This window comes from Protopterus annectens, chromosome 5.part0, assembly GCF_019279795.1.
Source record: "Protopterus annectens isolate FY-2018-M chromosome 5.part0, PAN1.0, whole genome shotgun sequence".
Taxonomy (NCBI): domain Eukaryota; kingdom Metazoa; phylum Chordata; order Ceratodontiformes; family Protopteridae; genus Protopterus; species Protopterus annectens.
The window spans coordinates 1,371,015,461-1,371,033,660 of record NC_056735.1 but is presented as its reverse complement, the minus strand read 5'-3'; the positions used below and the strand labels follow the sequence as shown (position 1 = coordinate 1,371,033,660).

General features: G+C 43.8%; 1 protein-coding gene across 1 annotated transcript in view; it reads left to right on the top strand.

The window, feature by feature from the left end:
* PICALM (phosphatidylinositol binding clathrin assembly protein) overlaps window positions 1-18,200 on the top strand; it is a 1,485,257-nt gene that overhangs the window by 1,062,958 nt on the left and 404,099 nt on the right. The window contains exon 10 of the mRNA XM_044072003.1: window positions 1,581-1,680. Within this exon, the coding sequence (XP_043927938.1) occupies window positions 1,581-1,680 (100 nt within the window). The remainder of the gene's footprint in view (window positions 1-1,580; window positions 1,681-18,200) is intronic.

The window sequence follows — 18,200 nt, the reverse complement described above, 5'->3', positions numbered from 1 at the left end:
TTCTAACCTACCCCTGCTACCTTTATGACTTTGATCTCATTTATTCCACAATCAGGTTACATGTTTCAGGAATCTCTATGTTCGTAACGGTTGTGCAGTGCAGAACTGTTGCCCAATACCCATTGGTTAAGCAACCCTTTCAAGAGTTTTCTTTACTTTCACATCCCTTTGACAATTCCTTTCTTCTCTTTGCAAGTTGAGCTTAGTAATTTGATATCCTTTCCCGTCCTCATTTAAAACTATTTTGTTTGGCGTTTCTGAAGTGAATCTCTTAACATTGCCCTTTTGCTAACTGGGTGTTCAAGCTGTAGTCTGCTTTATGCAAGGAACTTTTTCCCCAAAAGGAATGGATGTTCCTTAGTTGTTGCCAGTGGTTTCTTCTAAAAAGTGTTCTCAGAATTTTGATTTAACAGTCCACTCATCATTTTTTTCTGGGTTAGAATCCAGGGGGGAAAGTGGACTTCATACTGTAGAGATGCATGACCAGCTCAGATTTTACCTGAAGAAGGTGAATTCAGAAGTCAAATCAGCTTTGCACTTCTTTTGCTTCAGAGATCAGTGGACTTTTAACAGTGGATTTAAGCACCTCTTGCCATGTTGATTGTTGACTGTTCTGGTTTGCCATGTCAAGAACCACCCATTGAACAATACTGCTGCCCACCAATGGTGTAGCTACCTCAACTGCTTGCTGTAGAAGTGTTTCCTCCACAGGCCTGTTTGTGGTGGTCGGTCACTAGTTCACTCCTTTACTAAACATTGTCACTTGGACTGTGATTTTAGGAGCTGGGACTCCTTTTGCAGCCTTATAGGTTCATATGTTAGTACTAGGCTAACTGCCCATGTAGGCTGTTATAAGCCTAGCCAGTTACCCCATGTCAGAATCAATCCCTGCACCTTGTGTCTATAAGGTAAACACTTTAACCATTATGCCACCCTCCCACCCCTGGCAGTTATGTTACAACCCCCACCCCCACCCCAAGGATATATATATATATATTTTTTTTTAATTTGGGATCCTTTGCAGTAGTTACTCATTGCAATAGGCTTCCAACACTAATATTTTGTCTACTAGTGTTGTTCCTGTCTTACATGTACCTGCTCATTTTGATAGCAGTCCATTTGAATTCAGAGGCTGAGTGTATCCTGCTGGTACTGCCATGTCCCCTTTACTGGTTGAGTTGTGTGCCTGTCAGGTATGTGTGATATATCAGGTGTGGGTATAACAGAAAAATCAGTTAGTTAGCTACAGACATTTTTGCAGATAACTTGTATGTTGAGTCTGTTATTTAGTAAGCTTAATGTATCACATCAGAGGTATATGACTGCTAATAAGTATTAAAACACATATAACTGCTAATAAGTATTAAAACAGAGGCATGCAATCAGTGCACTGAAACAGTTATCACTTAGCTGTAACTAAAAAGTTATATATTTAGAAATATGCTAGTTTATAAGCATTATTTTTGATGAAGAGTAAAATTAGTTGAATTTATCAAATGCTAATAATAGTATGGTATTTCATTTTCCTTGCCTGTAAAAACATCTGTTAGTAATCTTCATTGTTTTCCCTTCTTGAAAAGTGATATTCACTGGAGTCATGCAGGAGAAAAAAAATTAACTGGAGGATCTAATTGGCAACCAAAGAGTACTCCTTCTACAACATGGAATCCCCCTGTTCTGGTAGGCATATTTATTAAAATACAAATTTTTTTGTTGTTGTGTGCAGCCTTGACCATCAGGTCTTTCCAAGTCCATTTGTTGCCCCTTCCGCCTGCTGAAATGGGCTGTTGGGATGAGAGTTTGGCTGAGCAGCTATTACCTTCAGGTAATTGGGTTATTTGGTACCTAGTTCCATGCCCTTGAACAGCCTAGTATCACACACACGCACTACTGAAATAAGGGTGTTCACTGCCTAGTGGTGCATGTTATTGTACTGCTTGGTAAGACAGCATGCTGCAGTCAGTAAGATTCTTCTGTTTCTTATCCTTTGAGAGTTTGTGATCAAGTAACAAAACCTGTCTGCCACTGCCCCCACCCTCCCAAGATGAGTGTTCTGTTCTTAGATGCATACCTGGCTGAGCAGCTTCTTCTCTATCCAGGCTTGTTACTGCAAACCTAGGTTGTATGGGTGAGTCAAGGTTTTGTGCCTCTGCACAGTAGAATAAACAGTGAATGCATTTTTTTATCCATGAGAGTCAGCTGCACATAAAATTATATAATAGTGTTACTTTCTTATTATTTTTGACCACCTTAGTGTTAGTTTATTATTTCTGTTCACCTTTTAGGTGGCTGAGGTTTTTAAACTATCGCTTCTTAGTCATGCTGAGAAGTAATGTTAACGTTCTGCTATATATAGATTACATTGAAAGAAATGTCATGTTTACTCATGTTCATAATGTATAGCAAAATGCAGCATATATAATTATAACCAACAGTGACAGTATGCTTTTTAATGTTTCAGTTTTGTTGTTCATTGTAGAGTTTACTGTTAGTCATAACACTTGGGACTTCAGCTGCAAAAAGGCTGATAGCTAGGCTTGACATCCAGAGCTTGGCAAACTTCCCCAACCAGACCAGGTGGACCACCTTCCCACATGGACTCCAGGACATAAGTGGTATAAGAGGGGCATCATTTCATGCCATCTTTATTTCTTTCTTTCCCTAGTGTGCTGAAGCTTGAATGTGTTATGCCAAAAGAACTGTCAGTTCATTGGTTTAATTAGGCGTGATTTCCAGAGTTGGCAGATAAGTATTCAGATGGCGGAGTCTTAACCCTTCAGACTTGAGAATATTTGGTCCAGTGAAGTGCTTTTGCAGCCTGCGCCTTTGGAATCTGTTTCAACTGAGACCTTTGTCATTGCCCTTCTAGATGCTGCCATATTCTCAGGCAGTAATATGTCCTTCCAAGCAGAGTACTTCCAGCAGTCCGTTGGTCTGGAGGTTTCACTGTGGGCGTCTGATTCAGACACCTTTCTTATTGCATCAGATGGTGAAAGCAGACTTTGACCAAGAGGACATCAGTAGTTCCAAGATCAAAGACAAAAATAAACAAATGACATTTTGCCACAGTATGGCAAACCATCTTCCTATCCCCATTCTGAGTCTTATAAGGATGGCTAAGGATTTTATACTTTTCAGTAAGACCTCGTAGTTCCCCATCAGTGTTAGAGGTCCCTTCTCAGAAGAGGAAAGTGAACTCCCCCTCCAGGACTCTGGCTCAGAAGCAGATAAAGTGGCCAGTATTCACCAGATGTTTCCCTTTCTGTATATGATTCTGACTGTGGTCTTCAGCTTCTCCACCATAGAATGTGTCATTGGTGTACACCATTCATGGAATAAGGTTCTGTTCAAAAGAAGGATGTAAAAGTCTGTCCAGCCCATCTAAGCATACACGAGGCTATTAGATCTGCTTAAACCAAAACCCTTTGCCATTTCTGCAGTCATTTACATCATGGAGGATGCTTTGTTAATGCATGTTTGGAGCCAAATTCCCACGCCTTTCCTCCCAGAAGACCTGACTGTTTTTTCAGGGTTGGTGTTTCTTTCAAATACTGTTAAAAAAAACTCTTATTACAAATCCAGTTATGATATCCTTATATTCCAGTAAGTGAATAACTTTGGATTAAATGAAGTCACTTTCTGGTGATAGGAAGACTAAAATTCTGAACAAATGTGGGAAGGAAATCTGTACCTCTGCTGTCCTGATCTTCAAGGCACTTAATTTCCAAACTCACTTGTTGAAGTATCAGAAAACATTCCTGTCTTGATTAAAGGAAAACTGAGGGTGTACAGAACAGGTACCCTAAAGATAAAATGTTAGACCTATGCAACCTCAGTTCTCAGGCAGCCAAATTCTCCATTAAATGTGGCAGTGGTGTAATGTATGTTATCATTCATGGTAGCAGCTATGGAGTCCGTCATGAAGCATACCTGACTGAGGACAGAGCCCCTGCTAGGCCATGTTAAAGCAAAGTTCCTTAATGCTGCACTGGAAAAGGTGCTCTTCATAGCACCTTCTGGAGGAAAGTTGTTTAAAAGACCTGAGGAAAAAGGGAAGATGATACAGTCTGTAAACAGTTGTTTAATTCCCCTGCACCAAAATATAGCAACAAATAAATAAATAAAAATAAAATACCCTACAAAAAGCTGGCCTGTATTTTGGAACAAGACAGAAGAACACAGGTTAAAAAAAGGCTACTTAAAAAATTAAATTGGCAGACAGACAAAAAAAGGAAAACATGGGGACCATCAAAACATGACACAGAATCAGCTGTAACTTATTCGTGCTCATCTCTCCTCCAAACTCGCATGCTTCCCGATATGTCTTCTTACACTCTTCCCGCCCAAATAATAGAGGGTTTATTGGGCCTCTAACTTAATGGGAGGAAATCGTCCAGTGCAGTTGGGTGATTTGAATTTTAAGGTAGCGTTTCAGACTGCAGTTCTTAAGATCAAAGTCTTCATGTGTCCCTCCCCTTCAGGTCTGCAAGGCCTAAACACCTCATCCCACAGGCTTACATTGTCAGTCTGAACATAAAGAATGTCTACCTATGTGCAGATAATTTGTGGGATTCAAAGCAGTTCATCTCAGTTCCTTTTGTTTTGTATGCTGCACCCAGGATGTTAATGTGTATGGCTCAAATAACTGTAGAAACAAGGGCACTCACCTTACCCTAGATGACTTACCTCATTCAAGCAGCAGCTGTAAAGGAGATAAAGAAGACTCTACAATTCACTCAGACTTGCTTTCAAATCCTAGGTCCCTCTTTGTTTAAGTCTTCCAAAATCACATCTGATACCCAGTAAACAAGTCCTGCTTCTGTGGGCACTGCTGGGTGGTGCAAAGTATTGTAGGGCCTTCTTTTTAGACAAAATTCTTTTTTGTTAAGTTAATTTAGTTGAGTAATAAGAGAGAGAGAGTTTACTACAATGTAATCAGAGTACTGGGCTACATGGCCTCTTCCATTTTGATTGTACCCCTAACAAGGTTAGACATGCAGAGCAGGTAGTGTCAGCACATCCAGTCCCTGTAGTGCCTCATAACCGCTAATTGCCTTGCATCAAGAAAAGGTTTTGATGGTGGATACAAGTGCTCTTTAATCACTGGGTGGCTTTCAGTTTATGTCCAAACACTTACACCAACTCCTTGGTACAGCCAAGAGCTGAGGGCCCAAGAGATGTATGTGTGACAAAATCCAAAGTCAAAGGCATACCAACGTAAAAGAGATGATTGTTATTCTAGTCGTCAAGACATTCAAGCCCATTTGGAAGCAAAGAATGTTCATCACTTTTTCTCTTGTTGCAGTTGTGATAACTTCTTAAAACTTCTTCCTCAGAAGGCTTGACATCTGACCCAACTTTGAACCTTGCTGCCTTTCTCCTCCTAGCCAAATGTTCTCCTGCCTGGGTATCTGCACATCCATAGTACAAGAGGGGCATCCACCTTTGCCATATTTTGCCACAGTTTGAATGCAGATTGATGTATGTTATGCTAGCATTTGTCAGTTTGTTGGTTTGGCATGGCTTCTAGAGTTTTCAGATAGGCACTCTACTGGGGAAATGTTTTTAACCTCTTAGGTTATACTGTCCATGTGTATAGCTTTTGTGTTTTTTGTCTTTTTTTTTTTTTTGGATGTCTTGTGTAGATGTCAGACGTTAAAGCTTCTAGGTGCATTTCAAGTAGGAAGCCGACCTCATTTAAAAATTCCCATGCCTAGTGTTTGTTCTCTAATTGGCCTGAATCACATTGTCTGTAACTCCCTTCATTGTGCACACTTTACCCAGAAGAACATTAAGTGGAGAGAAGAGACCCCAAGGCTGTCTTGAACATAGAAGGATATATGTCTTAACCAAGGCTGCTATAGTATTGTCAAAGACTACCATGGATGTCCCCTGTAAAATGGATAAGGAGCACCCACATGAGAAAGGATGTAAGGGAGGAGGTGGACAGGATTCCATTGGTGGCCATTGACCTTACTAGGTTTAAGGGAGTGGAGTCTGGTGAGGTGTTTTGGCAGCCTCCATCTCTGACATCTACAGACAGGACTGAGGCCTCAGCAACCATCCATGAGCTTGAATGATAGCACATTCTTCCAAGCTATCTTATAGTTGTCTGCCATTTCAGATGCCTCCACATGGGTGTTGGTTCTAACAGCAATATCTTGAACACTGAAGGTGAGGTGTATTTCCCTTCTGTTGTGGTGCATGAGGGCAGCTACAATTCCAAAAACTGAGTCATCAGCATTCACCTGTTGCTAGGGACCTTAAAGGCGGACACTTTCAAATCCAGGCCCATTTTGCCTCAGCATGAATAGAGTGGACCTTCATCTCTGTCTGCTTTCCCGATTCATTGTGAACACTTAATGAAGTTGGTTGAGGAATGTTTGTACTTCCTTGCAAACCTGCTGCCATCTTCAGAGCAGAGATAAGTGCAAGAGGCCCTAGTCTTAGAAGAAGGGAGAACCCCTCTCTCTCAATGACTCAAGTTTATTTCATTCAGAAGTAGAGGAACTTAACTTTGTGAACCAAATGTCCTTTCTTTTCCTCCTAGTTATGAGTCAGCAACTGAGGACACCTTATCCTCTACCTCCTCACAAGGGGATTTTTCAACTGATGGTATCCTCAGCAGAATAAAGTATCATTTTAAACTGCAAGCTCCAGTATCCAGAACAGATACAGAGACCTACAGGGCTTATGTAAACCAAACCGTTTAGTAATACCTCCAGTAATGGAAGTTTTGGTGGATCCACTTAGTAATGTACCTTTGAGACCAGACCGCCAATCTCTGATCCCGGAAATCCAGACCACTTTTACAGGGTTGTGGAGTCCTGAAAATATCTTTCTTAAACTGTGTTGCTATCCCAGCTACTAAGTGCAAGCTACAGTGGCTCCAACCAGATACCCATTTCCCAGTTTCAGGGATAGTAATATACTGAAGCAGTTTGGGAACAAGGTTGTGAGTTGCCTAACACATATGTTGAGGTGCCGGGGGTCACTGCTGTCTCAGTTAAAAGACAAAGTTGAGGAAATATCAGACAGAGTTCTGAAAGATACAGTGTTAAACTTGCGATAGCCTGTTAAATCAGGTAGCAAAACACTAAATAAAATGCAACCACGATGCTGCTGTTGTATATTGTAATGCATCAGCTTTGGGGTCAGTAATAAGGAGATGTGCCCATCTGAAGACTATCCCCCTGCTGGACAAATCCTTAAGTTGCTTTTTCAACTTCCTGATGAGAACTTTTGTTTGAAATGCTGGATAAGGGTAAGACAGAGTAGTTACTGAAACAACTGTTTCACTGTCATCCCCCCACCTATAGCAGATGTTATCTTTGGTCATTTCCTCACAGGCAGAGGAAAAGAAAAAGCAAACTGGGAAGAGGCCACAGCAAGAAAAATATTAACATCAAAAACAGAGGTCAGGAGATTTCCTGGGCTTACTGTTGTCAGTTCCCCAGAGAGGGAAAGTACGGTTAATAAACACTTACCATAAATGTAGAGGTTGGAATGCATTCACTGTTGCAGTCATCACACTTGGGTTATCTGCCTGCAGGTAGCCCTCAGTCGCCCCGAATATCAGAGACTTAGTATTTTTGCTTCAGATGCTGTCGCTCCAGGATTGACGTCAGGTCATCGGGGGTATAAAAACAGGCAGCCCGACGCCATTACATCAGTTTTTCTTGCCCCAAATGTCAGGAGCCCCTCAGTAGGGAACTAAGGTGGGGAAAAACACCACCAGTAAAAAGTAAATACCAATACCCCTGAAAAGGGGGGGTAGTAAAAGGCATAGAGAGTTTAGAGAGAGAGAGTGAGAAAACCAGGGGGCTGGAGGGAGGGAAACTAGGACTGCAACAGTGAATGCACTTGAACATCTACGTTTATGGTACGTGTACACAACTGTACTATGTTCTTCGTGTTTCACTGTTGCAGTCATCATACTTGGGTAGATTCCCAAAGCTGAAGAAGGGTGGAGGCAGTCAAGAAGATTTAGGGCTGGCTAGAATGCCTTGCAGGAATGCTTTTGCAAAGCCTGCCTTGGATTGGAAAAGATAGGCAGGTGGTAATGCTTGGCGAAGGTGTGTACAGTACTCCAGGTAGCAGCTTCCAGGATGTCCCTGGCGGGGACTCCCTTGAGGAATGCTGTAGAGGTAGAAGTTGCCCTAGTGGAATGTGTCCTTGACCCCCTGAGGGTTGGTTTCCCATATTGCTTGTAGCAGAAATGGATGCAGTGTGCTATCCATTTGGAAACTGTTTGCTGTGAAATGGCCTTGCCCTCTGCCTCTGTTGCAAAGCTGACTAGTAACTGGTCAGATTTTCTGAAGGGTGTAGTCCTGTTAAGGTAGAATCTGAGCTGTCTGTGCACGTCCAAGGAGTGCAGGATCCTTTCCCCTTTATTTTGAGGATTAGGGAAGAGGGTAGGCAGATGGATAGATTGGTTGAGAGCCACACTGGACACCACTTTAGGCATAAAGGAAGGGTTAGTCAAGAGGGAGACCCTGTCAGCATGGAAAGTAATGAAGGGTTCACCGGCCATAAGTGCTTGTAACTCAGACACTCTTCTAGCTGAAGTGATAGCCAGAAACAAGGCTGTTTTCCAAGAGAGGAATTTTAACTCTGCTGACACTGCAGGCTCAAAGGAGAGGTAGCGTGAGCTTTTCCAGTACAAAGTTAAGGTCCCAAGCAAAGGAGGGTGCTCTCCATGGCAGCCTTAAGTTGTTTGCCCCTCTCAGGAGCTGTTTGATAAGAGGGTGAGAGAAGAGAGGTGTCTGTGTTGTAATGAGCCAAAATGGCAGAGGCATGGATCTTAATGCAGGAGGAGGATAGGCCTCTATGGAGTAGATCTGCTAGGTAATCCAGGATTAGAGGCAGGGAGGGCAGAGTTGTGTCCTTCTTTAGATTGAATCCAGGAGCAGTACCTTTTCCACTTAACAGAATAGGATATGTTCTTCGTGTTTCACTGTTGCAGTCATCTCATTTGGGTTATCTGCTTGCAGTAGCCCTCAGTTGGCCTGATTATCAAAGTCTTGGGTCCTGCGTCGGTTGCTGTCTCATCTTCCGTGACATCAGGTAGTCAGGGGTATAAAGCATAAATGATTCAACTGACGCCATTATATCAGTCTTTCTTGCCTTGCGGTGCCCGAAGCAGAAGCAGTTTGCAAGTGCTGGTCAGCCGACTCCTAAATTTTTCGTTTTCGAGTTTCAGAACCGAAGTCTTCAACTAAAGCTAAGTACCCCATTGGGGAAACTTTTTCTTGCTCTAAACCGATGTCAGTAAAAGTCAATAATTGTATTTCTTGTAGAAAGCAAATACCTCATAAAGATTTTCATTCATACTGTATTACTTGCCTAGGCCCCGACCACAATGTTCCTTGCTGTTGGTTTTGTGCCTTATTTAAACCACGAACTGTTCATCATCGGTACATTTTCGCTTCTAAATATTTTGGTGCGCGATTCAGTTATCCAGATATGTCTTCGATAAGCCTACCGACATTCCAAAAAAATGCAAAGATAAAGACAGAGACAGGCCGCCTAGGTCCAAAGCTGCCGACGATGCTTCTCCTAAGCTAGTCGCCAGTTCACCGGTACTCAGTGAGGCGCTTTCACAGACCCTGATACCCGCTACTTCAGATTTGCAGGCCTCTACTGAGACCCATTCGGAGTCCGGTATGCCGCGAGATGCTTCAACTGTGGAACCTGCAGATGTGTCTACCTTGGTAGGTCCGGAGCCGCTGTGCAGGCACCGACTTCTGAGGGTGTATTCAGGCCTACTGACTTGCATATTAAACCAACGCCATCTTCTTTTTCTAGGCCTAAAACTCGAACCATGCCTAAGAAACTGTCGCCCAGACCGCATGGTCAGGCCTCTATGCTTAAAAAAAAAATGATAAGAATGGTTGAAGACCTTATTACTTTAATCAGGGGAAGACACCCTTCCCCCTCTAAGAGATCTAGGACTGAATTTGCTTATGATACTTCTGACCAGGATTTTGAAATTTTTGTCTCCTCTGATGACCAGGATTTACCCTTATCTACCTGTGAGGATTCTGATGCAGAGGACTCTATTCCCTCTGCTTCTTCCCCAGAGGATTTTTCTTTTGGTGAAACCTTGCATACCCTTAGGGAGCATTTTCACTGGGAAAGCCAGGATTACTCTGATTCTAAAAAGAGGCTTCGAGATTTCTTACTCCTGCCCCAGCACAGGCCTTTAGCTGTCCCTCCTGTGCCGGACATTGTTGACGATGCCTTTTCAGAATCTAGCTTGGCCCCCTGACTCTTTACCTCCTGCTCCCGGAACACCTGATAGATATTACAGGGTTCCTGAGTCTCACAAGTTCCTTTTTAAAAATCCTACTGTGGATCCTGAGACCATTTCACAGGGACCCAAGGACATTAAGGCTACTACTGCCAAAAATCCTACCCCCTCTGATAGAGATTCCAGGGCCCTGGATAGACTGGGTAAGAAGGTATACACCTCTGCAACCTTGGCCATCAGGACCTTAAATTGCCAGTTTCATATGTTAAAGTATCAGCAGCATATTATTGGATTGCTTAAACAGTAAAAGATGTTCATTCTTGATTGTGCTGAAAATAAGGATTTACAGGATTTAATGCATTCTGCCGATCAGGTTGGAAAACATGCTTTGCAATGTGGTTTTGATTCACTAGAGGCATCTTCCAGGGCTGCTGTCACTGGGTCTGTACTTAAAAGGCATGCTTGGCTTGAATAATCTTTGCCAGATCATATTAAAACTAAATTGCTGGATGCTTCTTTAAATCAGGACCACCTGTTTGGCGACAGAGCAGACGTAGTACTTAAAAAGTTGGAGGAAAAAGCTAAATCTATGCAAACTGTTAAAGATTTCTTAAAAGTGCAGCCTCCTAGAGTTAGTAGGCATTGGCCCTCAAAAAAGTGGTCCTTTCCTGCTTCTTCCAAGCCTTTTCAGTTCAAACCCCGAACCAGCAGAACACCTAGGCTTCAGACCCAGGGTGCGCACAGTACTAAGCAGTGGGTGGCTCCCCCCTATGGTAAGCTGTCTCAGTGACTTAACTTTAAAACTTCCAAGCACTTCTCAACTGACTGCTCCTTTAGGGGGAAAGATTGCTCTGCAAGCAAAAAACTGGGAACTCATTACCCAGGACATATGGGTTTTAAACAGTTTCCCAAGTATACAGATTTCACTTCCACATGTTACCAACCCCAAACGGTTGGCCAGATCTACCCCCAAATCAGTGGGCAGAGGCTCAAAAGCAAGTACTCTCTCTCTTAAGATTAAAGGCTATTCAGACTGTACCAGAAGAGGAAAAGGGACAAGGTTTCTACTCAAAGACTTTTCCTGGTACCCAGAAAAGACAACTCATGGCGTGCTAACCTGGACATGTCTATCCTAAACACCTTTTTGGTGATTCCAAAATTCAAGATGCTAACACTTCACCAGTTGCTTCCCATGATAGGCAAAGATGCCTGGTTGGCAACACTGGATTTAAAGGAAGCCTACCTGCACATCCCAATCAGGGAATCTTGCAGAAAGTACCTACACTTCAAAGCAGGCTGCATGCACTATCAGTTCTCTGCACTGCCCTTTGGCTTATCTAATGCACCCAGGGTATTCACAAAGTGCCTAGCTCCAGTCATTGCATTTTGCAGGCAAAGAAATATTCAAATGTACCCATACCTGGACGATTGTCTAATTCAGGCAGAAAGCCAGAACATACTTCTGAATCATCTGGCATTTGTACAAAAGGTGTTAACTTGTCTGGGGTACACCATAAACAAAAAGAAATCACATCTGGTACCCTGTCAAAAAATTATATTCCTGGGAGCAAGCTCGAACACAACGTCCCAGATGGCTTTCCTCATGCCAGAGAAACAAATTCGTTTGACAACTTACTTCAAATTAGTGGCCACAAAAACCTTGTCATCTGCAAGGCAAATAGTGCAAGACTTGGGGTTCGTGGCCTTGTGCATTCTACTAATTCCATATGCAAGACTGCATATGAGGAAACTACAATGGTATCTAAAAAGTCTATGGTGTCAACATTCTCACGACCTAGAAGCAATGATTCCTATCATACCTTGCCTACGGTTAGAATTCCTTTGGTGGGCAGAGGCCTGCCATCAAAACAAGGGACTACCATTCACTCTACCCCCTGCTGCACAAACCCTAACAACAGATGCATCAGAATATGCCTGGGGGGCTCACCTGGCAGGGAAGTGCATTCAGGGCAAATGGAACCCAAGTCAAATGCACCTGCATATCAATCAAAAAGAAATGTTAGCTGTACAGAATGCTCTGACAGCCTTCAAGGGCCACATTCATCCAGGACAATTAATGGTAAAGACGGACACCACCACTGTTATGTGTTACATAAATAAGCGGGGGGGGGGTACCCATTCTTACCCCCTCTGCAGACTAGCCATGGCTCTGTGGAAGACAGCCTTGAGCTACCAAGTGCATCTACAGGTTCAGTTCCTGCCAGGAAAACTAAATTCAATGGCAGACGAACTAAGCAGAAATTTCATGGACCCACACGAGTGGAAACTAGAACCAAAGATTTTCAGCATGTTGATCAACGAATGGGGGATCCCAGATATAGACCTGTTTGCCTCCCCCCAGAACTACCAATTGGACAAATTCTGCACAAAGACTCCTCACAAACAAGCATGGAAAGTGGATGCTCTTTCCTTCAGCTGGAAAAATCTATCTGTTTATGCCTTTCCTCCTTTGCCTCTCCTCTCCAAAGTACTACTAAAGATCAAACAGGACAAACCAAGAATGATACTGATTGCACTAGACTGACCACGCCAGCACTGGTAGCCCCTCTTGCGCAGTGTATCACAGCTGGCTCCATGGCACCTACCTCAGACCCCTACCATGCTCAGCAGGAGAGCCAGATTATGCACCCCCAGCTTCAAACCCTGAACCTGGCAGCCTGGCTAATTACCTAATCTCTCAGTTATCATCCCTCAGTAAACAAGTGTTGGATGTCATTTTCGAGGCAATGAGGCCTAGTATTAGAAAATCTTATGCTGAAAAATGGAGAAGATTCTGTGCCTGGAACCAAACTCAAGGGATGGCCACAGCAGTGCCTAATTTACCTCAGATACTTCAATACTTAACTGAGATGACTCACAAGGGCCTTTCTTTTTCCCCCATCAAAATTCACGCCTCAGCCATTTCAGCTCATTACAACTCAGAACCCACCCCTGTTTTCTTACCACTGCTCAAGCAGTTCCTCAGAGGGGCCAAAAACTTAAGACTACCCAGGAGAGACACAACTCCAGCCTGGGACCTTAATTTTATATTGGAAAAGCTCACTCTTCCTCCTTTTGAGCCAGCTGCAACTGCAGAGTTAAAAATTTCTTTTTTGGAAAATGGCTTTCCTTTTTAGCTATCACTTCAGCAAGTAGGGTATCTGAATTAGAGGCCCTTATGGCAGTGGAACCTTTCATCATCTTTCATGCGGACAGGATGTCCCTCAGGATCAATCCCTCTTTCATGCCCAAGGTGGTATCCAGTGTGGCTCTTAATCAGTCCATTTATTTGCCAACCTTCTTTTCTAATCCACAGAACAAAGGGGAATGGATACTGCACTCCTTAGATGTGCACAGACAACTCATATTTTACTTGGACAGAACTAAACCTCAAAGGAAATCTGAACAACTGCTGGTGGCATTTGCTGCAGGGGCAGAGGGGAAGGCTGTTTCAAAGCAAACCATTCCTAACTGGATAGGCCATTGCATTAATTTCTGCTATAAGCACCTTGGAAAACCTATCCCACAGGGGATTAGACCCCATTCAATCAGGGCTGCATCTTCCTCTACAGCCTTTCTCAGAGGTGTCCCTACCAGAGACATCCTAGAAGCTGCTACCTGGAGTTCTGTATATACTTTCACCAAGCATTACCATTTGCCAATTTTCTCTAAATCCAGAGCTGGCTTTGCCACTGCAGTGTTGCAGGGCCTTATAGCTGCTCCTAATCCTATCTAAATTCCTCCCCCCATCCTTAGCTTTGGGAATCTACCCAAATGTGATGACTGCAACAGTTAAACACGAAGAACATAGTACAGCTGTGTACACTTACCATAAATGTAGATATTCGAGTGTATTCACTGTTGCAGTTCTGGTTACCCTCTCTCCAGCCCCCTGACTTCTTTTGGCTATACCTTTATTCTCCTTTACTATACTTAAAAGCTTTTTGGTGTATTTGCTTTTTGTTTGGAGGTATAACCTTGTGTAATATATATTTAATTGCTTCCCATTATGGGTGGCATCTGACATCTGGGGCAAGAAAAACTGATGTAATGGCGTCGGCTGCATGCTTTATACCCCTAAAACCATGGAAGATGAGACAGCAACTGACGCAGGACCCAAGACTTTGTTAATCAGGCCGACTGAGGACTACCACAAGCAGATAACCCAAATGTGATGACTGCAACAGTGAATACACTCGAACATCTACATTTATGGTAAGTGTACACAACTGTACTTTCCTTGTACTCCGTCTTCTGGCTTAAAGGATGACGTCCAGCACCTGCTTGCTTAGGCTGGTTACTGGGGGAGAATTCAAGGAATAGGCCAGGCTGCAAGATATAGGGATTGCTGTTGCGAATGCAAGCTCTGTCCTCCCTGCTGAGAGAGCAGGGTTGGGTTCTGGTGTAGGTGCCAGAGTGGCACCGGTGACTGGCTTCACAGGAGTGGGTACCAGTGTTGGCGTGGCCAGTCCATGGCAATCAGAATTGTCCTTGGTCTGTCCTGTCTTATCTTGAGCAATACTCTTGAGAGGAGGGGCAGAGAGGGAAAGGCATAAATTAAGAGATTTACCCACTGGAAGGATAGGGCATTCACTTTCCAAGCCCTGCTGTATAGTGTCCTAGTGCAGAATCTTCTGAACTGGTGATTGCAGGGGGAGCCAAAGAGATCCACCTCTGGTGTCCCCCATTTCTGAATCAGAAGGTTGAAGGTGCGTGGCTCTAGATGTTCTTCATTCCACATTGCTGCAGTCCTAACTATTGGGGTAGTCCGCTGTCCAGTCGGCCCGAATACCAAAGTATATGGCTGACGTCGGTCACGGCGCATTAGACTGACGTCAGTACGTCAGGGTACTAATGCGCATGACCGACGTCATATCCTCAGTCTTTTTTGCCGCATGGTCCGATGCAGAAGCAGTTTTTGCGAGTGCAGGTTGGCGTTCTGAAAGTTTCTGAAGTCAGAGTTTCAGACCGAATCAAAGTTGGCTAAGTACCCGTTGGGAATATTTTGGTTTTTCTTGCCTCAGTATTTAACCGGATGTCAGAAAAGTGAATAACTGTATTTCTTGTGGGAAACAGATACCTCATAGGGATTACCATACTTTGTGTATACCTTGTTTAGGGCCTGAGCACGACGTTGTTGGATGCCGCTCTTGTGCTAGATTTAACAAACGCACTATTAAGAGAAGGTTAGACTGTGCCAGGTTAGTGTTTGGGAAGCGTTGTAATTATAAAATGCCGTCGGATGCTCCGCCGCTTCAGCCAAAAGCGCAAGGACAAAGCAGGGAAGCCTAGAATGGAAGAACCGACAGTCCCGGACGTCGGTTCTTTAGAAGGCTCAGTGGAGCCGGAGGTTCTGCCAGGGGTTTCTTTGGAGTCTCAGGGAGAAACTTTACTGTTACAGGATGTGTCCTCTCAGGAAGTAGGCCAGGCTGAAGGGGCTTCTCAGGTGGCTGTTCTTCCCTCTCTTCCTAAGGTGGTTAAGGCCTCGCCTTCTGTTTCTAAGGCTTCTTTACGAGGCAGGCCTACTTTAGCTTCAGTGGGGGTTTCTCCGAATGTTTCAGGGTCTTTGCCTAAGAAGCATATGCTAAAAATGGCAGAGGATTTGATTACAATGATTAGAGGTTCTATGCCCCCTCCTGATAAGAGGCCTAGGGTGCAACCTGAGTTTGAGAGTTTTGAGCAATGTTCGGAGGCTTCTGAGTCTTCGGCTGAAGACTTGCAGGAGTATCCTCCTTATTCTGATTATGTTCTGGATGATTCTACTCGTTCAGCTTCGCCTCCTGAGGATTTTTCTTTTTCAGAGACTCTGCATTCCATGAGGGAGCATTTTAAATGGGAAGGCCAAGATTTCTCTGATTCCAGGAAGAGGCTTAGAGAATTCTTGTTTTTACCCCAGCATAGGCCTTTAGCTATACCTCCTGTTCTGAATGTGGTAGAAGATGTTTTTGCAGAGGCTTCACTAAATCCTGATTCTTTGCCTCCTGCCCCAGTTAAACCGGATAGGTACTATAGGGTGCCTGACGCCCATAAGTATCTTTGTAAGAGTCCTAGGGCAGACCCAGAAACTGTCTCTCAGGGGCCTAAAGGTGTGAAGGCTTCTGTGGTTAAAAATCCTGTTCCTCCTGATAAAGAGGCAAGGGCTTTGGATAGATGGGGAAAGAAAGTGTACACTTCTTCCACTTTAGCCATGAGGGCGTTGAATTGTCAGTTTCATATGTTAAAATATCAGAATTATCTCCTTTCACAATTGAAGTCTAAGGTGGATGCTCTGGCTGAAGGTATTGAGTGTAAAGAGTTGCAGGATTTAGTTCATGTTTCTGAACAAGTGGGAAAGCATTCCTTGCAGTGTGGTTTTGATGCTGTGCAGGCCTCCTCGAGGGTGGCTGCCACTGGTTCTGTTCTTCGTAGGCACGCCTGGTTGAGAGATCAGAACTTAGCTGAGCATGTTAAGACAAGGATTTTGGATGCTCCTTTACAGTCTGATGTGTTGTTTGGTTCGCCTGTGGAAGCAGTTTTAAAGAAAATGGAGGACAAGGCTAAGTCTATGCAAACTGTTAAGGATTTTTGCAGGTGCAGCCTCCGAAGTTTAGTAGAAATTGGCCTACTAAGGGGTGGACTTATCCTGCTTATGATTCCCAGTCTAGGGGTAGGTCTAGGCGTGGTAGGGGCAGAGCTCAAGGTTCTTTTAGGCCTAGGACAGGGAGTTCACCTGCTCAGACTTCTGGTGAGGGCAGGGGTCAGTCCTTTCGTAAGCAGACCCAATGACCTGCCTTTTCAGCTGCCAGTACATTCTCGCCTGGCAGCACCTCTGGGAGGAAGGCTGTCTCTTTTCAAAGAAAATTGGGATTTAATTACCCAAGACAGATGGGTTCTGGATATCATTCACCACGGTTACAGGTTTTATTTCCATACCTTGCCTCCTTTCAAAGGCATGCCAGACATTCCTCCTCTACAAAGAACAGAGGCTCACAAGCAAATTTCTCTGTTGCTCCAAATAGGGGCCATTCAGTCAGTTCCTGTGCCAGAAAGGGGCCTAGGATTTTATTCTCGCCTGTTCCTAGTACCAAAGAAGGGGAACACGTGGAGACCAATTTTGGATTTATCTATCCTCAACACTTATCTGGACATTCCCAAGTTCAAAATGTTGACGTTACAACAGCTTTTACCTCTGCTGGGCAAAGATCACTGGATGGTAACTTTAGATCTCAAGGAAGCTTACCTTCATGTGCCTATAAGACTACGTTGCAGGAAGTATCTGCGTTTTCGAGCTGGAAATTCTCATTATCAGTTCTCTGCATTGCCCTTTGGCTTATCTACTGCCCAGAGTATTCACAAAGGTTCTGGCTCCAGTGATAGCTTACTTCAGGCTAAAAGGAATTCAAATCTATCCTTACTTGGACGACTGCCTGATTCTGGCTCAAGAAAAGGAAGACCTTTTACAGCATTTGGAATATGTCATAGCAGTGCTAAGATGCCTAGGGTATTCTGTGAACGAAATAAAGTCCAGTCTAGTACCCTCTCAAGACATGTGCTTTCTGGGTGTGAGACTGAATACAGCAGCCCAGATGGCCTTTTTAACCCCGGACAAACAGCAGAATCTTTCCAGTTACTTCCATCAACTATCTCTTCAGTCCGGGCTGACTGCAAGGACAGTCATTCAAGCCTTAGGGTTCATGGCATCTTGTATTCTGGTGCTTCCCAATGCCAAACTGCATATGAGGAAGCTACAATGGTATCTCAAAATCTATGGACACAGCACTGCCAGGATTTGGACACTGTCATTCAAATAATACCTTGCATTCAAAAGGAATTTTTGTGGTGGGCTCAGGAATGTCACCTAAACAAGGGACTCTCTGTGACCCGGCCAGAGGCGAGTCAGATTTTAACGACAGATGCCTCAGACATTGCTTGGGGAGCTCATCTAAATGGAAAGTGGATACAAGACAAG